General features: G+C 35.7%; 1 protein-coding gene across 3 annotated transcripts in view; it reads left to right on the top strand.

Moving 5' to 3' along the window:
• The window catches only part of RNF24 (ring finger protein 24), a 73,489-nt gene that overhangs the window by 43,883 nt on the left and 16,372 nt on the right, over positions 1 to 13,234 (top strand). For all 3 annotated transcript variants that reach the window (XM_045445206.1, XM_045445204.1, XM_045445205.1), the window contains 2 exons: positions 4,657 to 4,806; positions 10,971 to 11,013. In XM_045445206.1, coding sequence (XP_045301162.1) covers positions 4,664 to 4,806; positions 10,971 to 11,013 — 186 coding nt within the window. In that variant the 5' untranslated portion in view covers positions 4,657 to 4,663. The remainder of the gene's footprint in view (positions 1 to 4,656; positions 4,807 to 10,970; positions 11,014 to 13,234) is intronic.

Raw genomic sequence — 13,234 nt, 5'->3', positions numbered from 1 at the left:
AGCTTGACAGTGTGTGCAGAAGAGCTCCCTGAGAAAGGAGTGCTTGGTTTGGTGAAATCCTCTCCAGAGACTTGATCTTTGTCAGAGCTTCTTTTATGTTCTTTTATTTAATGTCACCCCTCCTCCAGTCCCTGCCAAATGCACGCACACGCACATACACACACACACACACACACACACACACACACACACACACACACTAAAACTTTAGTATTTGGTCATGACTCTTAGAGTTCTCAGACACTTCAGTATCTGTGGTCTCATTTTATCCTTCCAGGAATCCAATGAAGTTGGTAGCACAGGCATTACTCCATTTGAAGATGAGATAATTAAGGTATAGATGGGCCAAATGCTGACATCTAGCTAGTGTTATCCTGGGAGCAACATCTGAAGTTGCTGACTATTAACCTGTCCTTTTTTCTACCACACCACTTTCTTTTTGCCTATTTCCTCTCTGTTAGCCCTTCTAGCATGGATGTTTAATCTCTTGTTTCCTAAAGTGAGAGTTCTTTTACCAAGCCCAGTTTGTCTGGTGAGGGATATTTCTAAGGGATTGAAGGACATCATCAAAGTCTTGACTGTAGCAAGGGTCATCAGGTGAGGCCCTGTCAGCAATGTGGAGATTAAGGGTGAAGTTTTGTGCAGCTGTACTTTTCTTACAACTCTATAATGTATGTTCTAGATATATGTAGTAAAGTTGTCCTTAATTCTTTCCTTCCCTTCCAAGATTATCTGAGTATAGGAAAAAGGAAATTATGTATCTGAGTAAAAAAGCACTTGCAGAAAATGGCTGAAAGTTCAAAACTAAATATTAACCATTATTTATGTTTGGAAGTTCTCAGAGAAGAGTTTCCATGGGATGAAGTTGTTCTTTGTGCTGTTGACTTCCTGGTATAAGTTATTAGAAGCTGGAAATTAAAGTAATAATAAGACATTAGATTTTAGATACAGCCAGTCAATATCTCAGTAGTGTCTGCAATTTAAGTATGCTCTTCTGGGAACCAAGAAAGACATTAAAAATCGGTAAACATATTTTTAATTTACCTTATATAAATAGAAGTTGAAATGTTTTGTTTGGTAGGTTTTTGTTTACTTTTGATTTTGGCAGTAGTGATTGTTATAATTCAGTTATCAATATGTGGTCTTGATAATCAAGCCTGGCAGTTGGTCTTCATTTTGACCATTTTGCAATGGATCCAAATGACAAAAGTTCTAGTGAGAAGGTGTGATGAGCCACTTTATTACTGTAGCTCATCATCTAATGAAGGGGGCAGCCTCCATTCTTGGGTTTTGAACTATGTGGTGAGATCGGTATTACCAAACAAATGGACAGAAATATCCCCCTTTTTAAGGTTTAAACAATATTTGCTGTTTTCTGATTATAAGAACAACACAAGAAAAAGATTGTAGAACATATAGGGTGAGGGCGCACTGGCTTTGGAGGTGGAGAAGCCCTGGCTCCTGTACATACTTGGTCAGTCATGACTATGTGACCAAAACTCTCTAATCTTTGGTTTCCTCATCTATAAAATGGGAGATATTATGGTATCTACCTACATAGAAGTTTTATGTGGAGATAAAATAAAGTCATTAAAATGCTCAGAACAGGGCCTGACTTAAGGGAGTTAAAAAAAGAAGAAAATCAAAATGGGGGCGACTGGGTGGCTCAGTTGGGTAAGCATCCAACTTTGGCTCAGGTCATGATCTCATGGTTTGTTGGTTTGAGCCCCGCGTCAGGCTCTGTGCTGACAGCTCAGAGCCTGGAGCCTGCTTCAGATTCTGTGTCTCCCTTCCTCTCTGTCCCTCCCCTATTCACACACTCTCTCTCTCTCTCTCTTTCAAAAATAAATGAAACATTAAAAAATTAAAAAAAAAAATAAACCACAAGCCACCGTTAACATTTTGACATATTAGCTCTCAGGCTTTTTTCTGCCATACACGCACACATACATACCAGTGTGTACTACCCATATAGATGTACATATATATCCTTTTTTTTAACCTTTTCCAAAATTGGGATAATTTTTAAAAATATTTTTTAATGTTTGTTTATTTTTGAGAGAGACAAAGTTGCAAGCAGGGGAGGGGAAAAGAGAGAGGGAGACACAGAATCCAAAGCAGGCGCCAGGCTCTGAGCTGTCAGCACAGAGCCCGACACAGGGCTTGAACCCACAAACTGTGTGATCATGAGCTAAGCTGAAATTGGATGCTCAACCGACTGAGCCACTCAGGTGCCCCATGGGATCATGTTTAATATACAATCTATATCCTGCTTAATTTTTCCCACATATCCTTATATTTCCCTTAACATTAAAATTTACCGAAACAGATTTTTATGACCTCATAATACTGTAACATGACTCAACAAAATTATTTAATCATTACCTCCTTGTGAGATATCTAAGTTATTTCCAATATTTTACCATTATTAATGTTCCTTACTTTATTATTTTTTTTTAACGTTTATTTTTGAGACAGAGAGAGACAGAGCATGAATGGGGGAGGGTCAGAGAGAGGGAGACGCAGAATCTGAAACAGGCTCCAGGCTCCGAGCTGTCAGCACAGAGCCCAACGCGGAGCTCGAACTCACGGACCGCGAGATCATGACCCGAGCCGAAGTCGGCCGCTCAACCGACTGAGCCACCCAGGCGCCCCTATGTTCCTTACTTTAAAGGTTACAAAGTTTTTAAGATCTTAAGACTTGTTCTGTTTTTGTTTTGGCGGGGTGGGGCACAGTTTGCACTTTGAGGTTGAACTTTTTCATTTGTCAATTGATTCCTGGCATTACTTCAGTGAAGTACCTTTTCATGAATGAATGTAACTTGTAAAGGTGTTTTAGGTAGGATCTCAAGTTTCTAGAGTAGTGTCAAGTACATAGTAAGTACTCAATAAATATTTGTGGCATACCCACAACTATATGGTCAACTAATCCTTGACAAAGCAGGAAAGAATATCCAATGGAAAAAAGTCTGTTCAACAAATGGTGTTGGGGAAACTGGACAGCAACATAGAGAAGAATGAAACTGGACCACTTTCTACACTATACACAAAAATAAATTCAAAATGGATGAAGACTTAAATGTGAGATAGGAAACCATCAAAATCCTAGAGGAGAACACAGGCATTAACCTCTTTGACCTTGTCTAGAACAACTTCTTACTAGACTTGTCACCGAAGGCAAGGGAAACAAAAGCAAGCATGAACTATTGGGACCTCATCAAGATAAAAAAAAAAAAAAAGCTGCACAGTGAGGGAAGCAATCAACAAGACCAAAAAGCAGCCTGTGGAATGGAAGAGGATATTTGCAAGTGGCATATCTGGTAATGGTTAGTATCCAAAATCTATAAAGAACTTACCAAACTCAATACCCAAAAAACAAATAACCCAGTTAAGAAATGGGCAGAAGACATGAATAGACGCTTTTCCAAAGAAGATATCTGAAGATGGCTGAGACACATGAAAAAATGCCCAATACCACTCATCATCAGGGAAATATAAATCAAAACCATCATGAGGTACCACCTCACACATGTCAGAATAGCTAAAATTAACAACACAAAAAATAACAGGTATTGGCGAGGATGCAGAGAAAGGGAACTCTCCTGCACTGTTGGTGGGAATGCAAACTGGTGCAGCCATTCTGGAAAACACTATGGGGGTTCCTCAAGAAGCTAAAAGTAGAACTCCCCTACTATCCAGCAATTGCACTATTAGGTATTTACCCAAAGGATACAAAAATACAGATTCAAAGGGGTACATACACCCTAATGTTTATAGCAACATTATCAACAATAACCAAACTATGGAGAGAGCCCAAATGTCCATCGACTGATGAATGGATAAAGAAGAATGGATATATACATACATGTGGTATGTATCTATATACTCAGCCATCAAAAAGAATGAAATCTTACCATTTGCAATGATGTGTATTATGCTAAATGAAGTAAGTCAGTCAGAGAAAGAGAAATAACATATTTCACGCATATGTGGAATTTAAGAAACAAAACAGATGAACATATGGGAAGGAGCGGAGGAAGAGAAGAGAAACAAACCACAAGAGACTCTTAATGATAAAGAACAAACTATGAGTTGACAGAGGGAGGGAGGTGGGAGATGGGCTAGTTGGGTGATGTTGTATGTAAGTGATGAATCCCTGAATTCTACTCCTGAAACCAGTATTGCACTGTATATTAACTAAAATTTAAATTTAAAAGAAAGGGGGGAAAAAACCCACAACTAGACAAGAAATTCAAAACCTTTTTAAGAGGATACTAAGAAAGTTTTCAGCCTAAAATATTTCATTGTAGTCCTTAAAACAATATTATGATGTGTTAAAGGAAGGGAAAATAACCTTATTTATAACTTTAAATTGTCACAATTTAAAATTTATCAATATTGGAAATTTAAAGTGCTATCCTCTGGTGATCACCTTTCAAATAAACTGATGATCTTTAAAAAACAAATTTTTAAAAATAAAATATATTTATAGCATGATAAATGAATGGCAAGAATATTAACTCTTTGTCTATCATATTTATTTCAAATGGGGTCAAGTCTTAAAATTATTGCCTCTATATACATTCAAAGATAATGCTATCTTGGTTCTTAGTCTTTATAACCTAATTTTTTTCCTTTCTTTTCTTCCCCCCACAGTTCATCCATGAGCTCGGATTTCCCACATTACAATTTCAGGATGCCTAATATTGGATTCCAGAATCTGCCTCTCAACATATATATTGTGGTTTTTGGCACTGCTATATTTGTCTTCATCCTTAGTTTACTCTTCTGTTGCTACTTGATTAGGTAATCAGTTTTCATTCTGTGTTACTTCAGAATATATTAATCAATTATAAATCAGCTTTTTGCCCTTAGGTTAAAAAATTGTATATGTGCAATAATTAGTAAGTTTTCTAAAATTAAGGTTGCTAAACATTTTAACCTTCTGTGAGTTAGTTACTAATGAATAAAACACCTTTATACAGTCTTCAATCCTATTTGTTGATGAATGTGTTTTACTCTATAGAAGAAAATTGTCCCCATTTATTTTTCTAACATATTAGCACCTGGTCCAGATACACTTATTATCTGTTCCCAAGATTTAATCTACATTCACAAAGATTTCAAGATATCTTTTCAAGGATGGTGTTGCATCATTGTTAGCTAAAGTCATTAGGGATTAGAAAACAATGTCCAAGACAAGGTCCAAGCCTTTAAACAGGTTCTTGTGGTCTCTTAAGATTTTAAGTCCCTTTGGTCAAGTGTTCAGGTGATTGATTATCTGCATAAAACACTAAATATTCCAAAAGCTCTGCAGCACGTGTATGGAGAAGTGACAAAGGATAACACCTCACATGAAGGAGTAATGGATTTGGCCAGTAAAGATTCACAGTTGACTTACTCATAATTGTTTAAACAAACATCTTATTCTTTTTAAGTTTTCAAAGCTGAAACTTAAAGACTGTAAAAATTCATATACTGTATTGTTCAAAGAGCTTTATGAGTAAAAGAGTAGAAAGTTGGATTTTATTAAACACCTATACCTCTAACAATTTTTAGTGCTTGTACAGAATGTGATTATGGTTACGATACATACCCTCATCAGATGTCTTTAAGCAATAATTAATTGTTGCCACCAGTGACTACTCACTGATGGTCAAATTTGAATGAATTTAGTGTATTGTTTCCAATATTCTGATAAATAAGTCTACATTCCTACAGAAATTGAATCTTTTTTGAAGTTCTCACAAAATGTAATCACTTCTTACCTCTCATAGATATGCTGGCTACTTAGGATTTTTAGGTCTTTCTCAGAGTAATAAATAAACACTTAACTAATATAATTATAGCATTTAGGAAAAATGTTATTTGCAGAAATTTCTTTTTTCTAACTTTTTTTAATAATTGTTTGATAAATGTTATGTAAATATTTGGCTTTTTTTTTTTTTTTGAATGAAGGAATTAGCCATAGCAAAAACAGGACCTCATAACCTTAAAATATGATTATCTTTGGGGAGGATGGCAGAGGACTGCTGATTTTTTGTTGTTGTTATTTCTTCCCTCAGATCTACTAAATTTTTTGGTTTCGCTATAAATAGTGGTTTTAACTAAGAAATTTGTGAATTTAATATTTGAAACCAAATTATACTTTAAAAGATAAAATAATATAATATAACAAAATATTTTTTAAAGATTCATTAATGAAGGAGTTTTATATATGTAAAATATTCTAAAATATTCAAGCTAGCTCATAGTATAGTTTTTATTACTATGTCTAAGAACTAAGCCTTTAACCTTGTTTTAAGAAAAACACTAATATACCAATTGTGATTCTGGGTAAGTTTTTTGAGAAATCAATTGTGAAACACCATTTTACTTCATTGTATTCCTTTGAATAATCAAGCAAATAGGTAGAGAAAGGGAAAAAAATGATAACGGTTGTCTTCATATATTACCATTGTACTTCATTTTATCCTTTCTGTATCTTTTTTATTATTTATCTAACAAAGCAAATAAGTGGGGATCTGCTATACTAAAATAAAATTATCTTGTCTAATTAGAGAAACCAGTCTTTTAGAAATGTTCAAACATTTCTAAACTTCATTTACAAGTCAGTGGTACCATTTTGAAAATTAAATCATGATGTAAGGAGCTTTTCCTTTCTGATGAACCTAGTGTTAGTTTTAACCTTTCATATATTAAATTTGGAATTAACAAGTCATTTGCAGTTAATCTGGAGATTTATGGATTCAGCTCTTTTAAAATGATCAAAGCTGGGGCGTCTTAAGTGGCTCAGTCAGTTGAGCATCCGACTTCAGCTTAGGTCATGATCCCACAGTTTCTGGGTTTGAGTCCCACATTGGTCTCAGTGCTGATAACCCAGAGCCTGCTTTGGATTCTGTGGCTCCCTCTCTGTCTGCCCCTCCCCCATTTATTCTTATTCTCAGTCTCATTCATATTCTCTCTCTCTCTCTCTCTCTCTCTCTCTCTCTCTCTCTCTCAAAAATAAACACTTAAAAGTAAGAAAAAATTGAAAACTAAAGTTATAGGGGGGCTTTTGAGTTATCTAACAAAAATTTTAAGGTCTTAAACCAAGATAATGACAGTAGAGCTACATAGGGTGTTATGGATGGTTGTGAGTAATATTTGGGTGGTGAAAATGAACAGAATTTGGTGACCAGATATTAATGATGGACAAGAAAAGATGTGCTCAGAATTGTTCCTGGACTTCTGGTTTAGGCAGCTGGGAAGATAGCAGTCCCTTTATAGAGCTAGAAAACAGGCAGGTTTGGGGTGGAAAGATGATAGATTCCATTTTAGACATGGGATGACTGAGTTTTTTTGTGTTAACAGTCAAAATATTTAGTACACAGTTGGATATATAAGTCTAAAGCTTATAAGAAATCTGTCTAGAAAAAGGGAGTCATGTAATAATAGGTAGAAGCTGAGGCCAGGAGGGTCCCCTAGAAAGAATGTGTATAGAGAAATAAAATGGATCCAGGACAAAATCCTAGGAAAACACTGATATTTAAGAGGATCCCATAGAAGAGACTAGAAGGGGATAGAAGAAGATAGGAAGAAAAATCATAGGACAGGAACCCCACAAGTAGCATTTCAGTGGATTAAGTCAGTTATGTCAAAAGTTCCCATTACATTTGACAATTAAGCTTGCGTCTATAATTTTAGTTAGAAAAGTTTCAGTAGCATGGATACAGGGGTGATGAAAGGTGGACTGTAATGGGGCAAGGCCTGACCAGCAGGTGAAAATGAATACAAGAAATATGACCTCCTCTTTGAAGAATCTTGGCTGAGAAAAGATTAGGTTGGGGTAGGGTAGGTGTACAGTTTGCTATAGAATCAAGGAAGTATTTTGGTGTTTGTCCTAAGAGATTCGGGCATATTAATAAATACAGTATAATATAAATAGTATTAAGGAGAGTGAGCTAGTTGTGAAGGATTTGTGAGAAGGAATGAACCATGGAGGTGAGAGGAGACACACTTAAAAGTTATAGTGGTATTAGTTCTTTTTTTTTTTAAGTTTATTTAAGTAATCTCTGCATCCAATGTGGGGCTAGAACTCACGACCCTGAGATCAAGAGTTACATAACTCTTCCAAGTGAGCCAGCCAAGCACCCCTATACTGCTATTAGTTTTAAGCAGGAGAATACCTTTTTAAGACAGAGATGAAAGTAACTGGAGAACAATATACACGTACAGATCTTCCTCAACTTACAGTGGGGTTACATCCCAGTAAACCCAATGTAAGTTGAGAATATTATAATCAAAAATGCATTTAATACACCTAACCCACTAGGGGCACCTGGGTGGCTCAGTTAAGCATGCAACTTTGGCCGGCTCAGGTCCTGATCTCATCCCATGATTTGTGGATTCGAGCCCCATGTCCAGCTCTGCATTGACTGCTCAGAGCCTGGAGCCTGCTTTGGATTCTGTGTCTCCCTCTCTCTCTGCCCCTGCCCTGCTCGCGCTCTCTCTGACTCAAAAATAAATAAACATTAAATCCAGTTCTGAAGGCTAGAAGTTTGAAATCAAGGTGTCAGCAGGTCCATGCTCCCTCCGAAGGCTGTAAGAGAGGATCTTTCCTTGCCTCTGCTAGTTCCTGGTAGTTACCAGAAATCCTTGATGTTCTTTGGTTTGTAGCTGTATCATTTCAGTCTGTCTCTATCTTTACCTGTCCTTCTTCCCTGTGTTTCTGTATGGTCTCTCTTCTCTTCTAAGGACACCAGTTGTATTGGATTTAGGGTCTACCCTAATCCCAATATGACTTCATTTTAACTAAATAATCTACAAAGACTCTATTTCCAAACAGGGCTACATTCTGAGGTTCCAGCAGACATGAATTTTTTACACTGTTCAACCTAGTATACAAGAACAGGCAAATAGACCAGTGGAACATAATAGAAACTCTAGAAACAGACCCACATATTGGGTCTGTCTCCCAACAGATATGCCACTGAAATGCAAAAGGGAAATAGGGACTTTTCAATAAATGAGTCAAATGAAAATCTGCATGTGGATAAAAAGAATCTTAACCCCTACTCATGTCATATATATAAAGACTAATTTCAGATGGATTGTAAGTAATTTCAAATGGATACCTAAATGTGATAGGTAAAATAACACATTGTTTTCACAGTACACACAAGAGAATATCTTCATGATCTGGGGGTAGACAGAGATTTCTTTAACTGGACACAAAAAGAACTGACATTATTGGGAAGAGTTTATAAATTAGACTTAATTTAAATTAAAAGCTTCTGTTCATCAAAAGATACACCCATCAAGAGAGTGAAAATGCAAGCCACAGAGTAGGAGATAATTGCAGTACATAGACCCAACAGAGTATATCTAATATATGTATGTATACATATATATATTAGATATGTTAGATATCTAATATATATATAATATATGTAAAGAAAAATTGATAAGAAAAAGGTAACTCATTTTTTACTTTTTTTTTTTTTTCAACGTTTATTTATTTTTGGGACAGAGAGAGACAGAGCATGAACGGGGGAGGGGCAGAGAGAGAGGGAGACACAGAATCAGAAACAGGCTCCAGACTCTGAGCCATCAGCCCAGAGCCTGACGCGGGGCTCGAACTCCCGGACCGCGAGATCGTGACCTGGCTGAAGTCGGACGCTTAACCGACTGCGCCACCCAGGCGCCCCGGTAACTCATTTTTTAAAGACCCAAATAGGTATTTTTTAAAGGAAGATATACAAATGGACAATAAGCATATAAAAGGGTTCTTAACATCATTTGGGAAATGCAAATTAAAACTGAAATGAGATACCACTGAATAGACCTATCAGATTGGCTAAATTTTTTTTTAATGTTTATTTTTAAGAGGGAGACAGAGCACAAATGGGGAAGAGGCAGAGAGAGAGAGGGAGGCACAGAATCTGAAACAGGCTCCAGGCTTTGAGCTGTCAGCACAGAGCCCAACACAGGGCTCGAACCCACGAACCATGAGATCAAGACCTGACCAAAGTCTGATGCTTAACCGACAGAGCCCTGGGCTTTAGTCCAGCTAAAAAAAATTTTAATCAACCCTACCAAGTAGTGGCAAAAATTTAAAACAGCTAGAGCTCTCATGAATTACATCTAGGAGTAGAAATTGGTATAAGCATTTTGACTAGCAATTCTACTCCTACGTATATACTCAACAGAATTGAGTCTATATGTCTGCTAAAAGACATGTAGAAGAATTTGTTTAGCAGCTTTATAATAGCCCCAAACTGGAAGTAACCTAAATATTCATCAACGGTGGAATGGATAGTCTTATATTCACACAGCGGAGCACTATATGTCAGTCAGAAAGATTTACTGCAATGTGGATGAATTTCACAAGTATTTGTTAGCTGAAAGCCAACATAAAAAGTGTACCAAATGATCCATTTATGTGAAGCTCAAAACAAGCACAGTTAATCTGTAATGGTAGAAATCAAGATAGTGGGTACCTCTTAGGAGTAGATACTGATTGGGACGAGTCATTTCAGGGGTCCTGGAAATGTTCTATATCTTGATCTGGGTGATAGTTACAGCAGTGTATAAATATATATATTTTAACATATTTAACTGGATTCTTAAAGTTTTTGTACATTATTAGATGGATGTTATACTTAATTTTTTTAATTAAGAAAAATGTAATATATTAAATATTACTGAAACCAGTGGACTATCACCAATATAAATTGAGGCTTGTTCATTAAAATATTTGTTGTGTTAAGATTTTGTTTTAATGAGATTTCACTTGAGTTAATATTTTGATAATATTTTATGGTTATTGTCATAACATGGTAACAGGTCATGTGGGTATTTTTCAGGATAAAGGTTTTGGATTTTAAACAATAAATGATATAAATTAATATCAAAAATCTGTTTAAGATTTTTATCAAATTGTTACATTGGAAACCTCAATATCACATTACTCATATTCTGTCTTTTAGGCTAAGACATCAAGCACACAAAGAATTTTATGCCTACAAACAGGTGAGAAATTTACTTCAGATTGGCTTTGATCTTTATGTTTTTTGTTTTGTTTTTTTGGTTGTTTTTTGTTTGTTTTGGTTTTTTGCCAAAAAATGAGAATTTAGATTTCCACTCATATTTTAATCTGGGGCTGAATTTACTTGTGTTCATTTTAGCATTTCACTTGCCAGTTTGTACTACAAAATAGGTCAACTTCTTTAAGTATTTTCTTTAAGTATTATTTGAAGTTATAGAAAGTTCAGATGATATAATAATATAACAGGGAGGTTTAGCCAACATTTTGCTAAAGGGAGATGCTGTGGTTTATAATCCTTAAAGCTATGGTTAATCTAGTGGCATTCAGAGATTCCATGAAATGAATTTTTTTTTTTTTCACCTCTTCCAGTAGGAGACACCAGCTCCTCAGAGGGGACCAGTTGTATTATAGTGATCTCATCTCCTCCCCCTTTCTATTAATGTCACACCACCAGAAATCCAAATACTTGGGTCATTATTGTTAACCCCTAGCCCTTTGTACTATCATCCTTTTACTGATTTGTTTTTTAAGGTAATAAAGTTAGCTTTTCTTGACGGCCAAGTACAATTTGTTTTTTCTTCCATGTGTCATCCATTAACATTTTACTCCAAACAGTGGGTCTAGGTGTTCCTTAATTTTGTTTTGGTCAAAAGTATGAAATTATTTTTGTTGTCCTTAGTTTTTTGCTTTCAGTTTTTTAGATTTTGTTTGCTTTTTTTTGTTTGTTTTGTTTTCTTAGTTTTTTTGTTGGGTTTTGTTGTTGGTTTTTTTTGAAGGGTTGTGGGGCAAGCTTTAGCTTATTTGGGCCTTTAACTGACACTGGCACTACAGGACCATGTCACTGTTTTAGGATTACGTATCTTTTTTTATACATCTTTTGTTCGTGTCTTTTTGAAATCTGAGCTCCTTGTCAAGTTCCTTAGATGTATACACTGATGTTCATAGGTAACCCCACGCTCTTTCCCATAGGTCTCATGTGGGATTTACACACAGAGTTGAATGTTTTAGTTTTTCTAAATGAATGAATCCTGTTGTCTCAACATTATCGTAAACTTGACAGCCTATAAGATTTGTATGTAAGCTAAGTAGAAAGTAAAATTGGCCTTGATGGTTATTCAAGAAGTGAAATTGACTGATAGAATTAATACAGTAAGAAGACAGAAAGTAAAATGGTCTTTAAAATCTACTGAGTTGGAAATTTAGTACATCCCTGTGTAGTCGGATGGTAGCTTTTGATTTCTGAAAATGTAATATGCCCTGAAAACCATTTTTGGTTCAGGAATATAAGATACTCAAAATTGGGAGATTTTCTCCAAATTTCACTTGCCTGTTTTTTCACTTTAAGATGGCATGTAGTTCTAATAAGCTGTTTATTCTCAGAAACTTTCTTTTTAAATAATAATCCATCCTCTTATCACTTGGCATTTTTTTTTGGTATCCAGTCGCCACAGAGTCAGGTTAGGGACTGGATGAATTTTAAGTTCATTTACATAACTCTGGGTAGAGCTAAAATTTCCTGGGGATAGTAATGCAAAATAATAAGCAAAACTTCTAAAATTAAGATTGACCTTATTTTTTAATCTTTTATATATTAGTAATCGTTCACTTCCCGTCAGCCAATACTGTGTTTTACTGAATCATGAGAGTCGACCTCATTTATTTTCCTCCTGGGTTAGCACTTAGTCCAGATGAGAATGTATTAATATCTTTTCCTAAAAGTTAATCTATACCCAAAGGGATTTAAAATTGCTTTTTGGGAGAACATTGCATCATTGCTCAAGTTGAAAAAATGTTGCTGGGGCACCTGGCTGGCTCAGTTGGTTAAGCATCTGACTTCAGCTCAGGTCATGATCTCACAGTTCATGAGTTTGAGCCCTGTGTTGGGCTCTGTGCTGACAGCTCAGAGCCTGGAGCCCATTTCAGATTCTGTGTCTCCCTCACTAGCTGCCCCTCCCCCGCTTGTGGTCTCTCTCTCTCTCTCTCTCTCTCTCTCTCTCCTTCAAAAATAAACATTAAAAAAAATTTTTTTTTTCAAAGAAAGAATGTTGCTAAAAAAATGTTCTGTCTCAAGCTATAAAAGAGATTTTCTCTAATATTGAATGAGAGGGGAAATGAGTAACATATACAATAGAAAAATATGTGTGAGTATAATGAGATATTTTTTAATTACATATTTAAATGAGTATGACATACTTTTATGTCTTA

The sequence above is a fragment of the Leopardus geoffroyi genome, chromosome A3, assembly GCF_018350155.1.
Source record: "Leopardus geoffroyi isolate Oge1 chromosome A3, O.geoffroyi_Oge1_pat1.0, whole genome shotgun sequence".
In the NCBI taxonomy this organism is placed as follows: domain Eukaryota; kingdom Metazoa; phylum Chordata; class Mammalia; order Carnivora; family Felidae; genus Leopardus; species Leopardus geoffroyi.
This window is presented reverse-complemented; position numbering and strand designations above follow the sequence as displayed.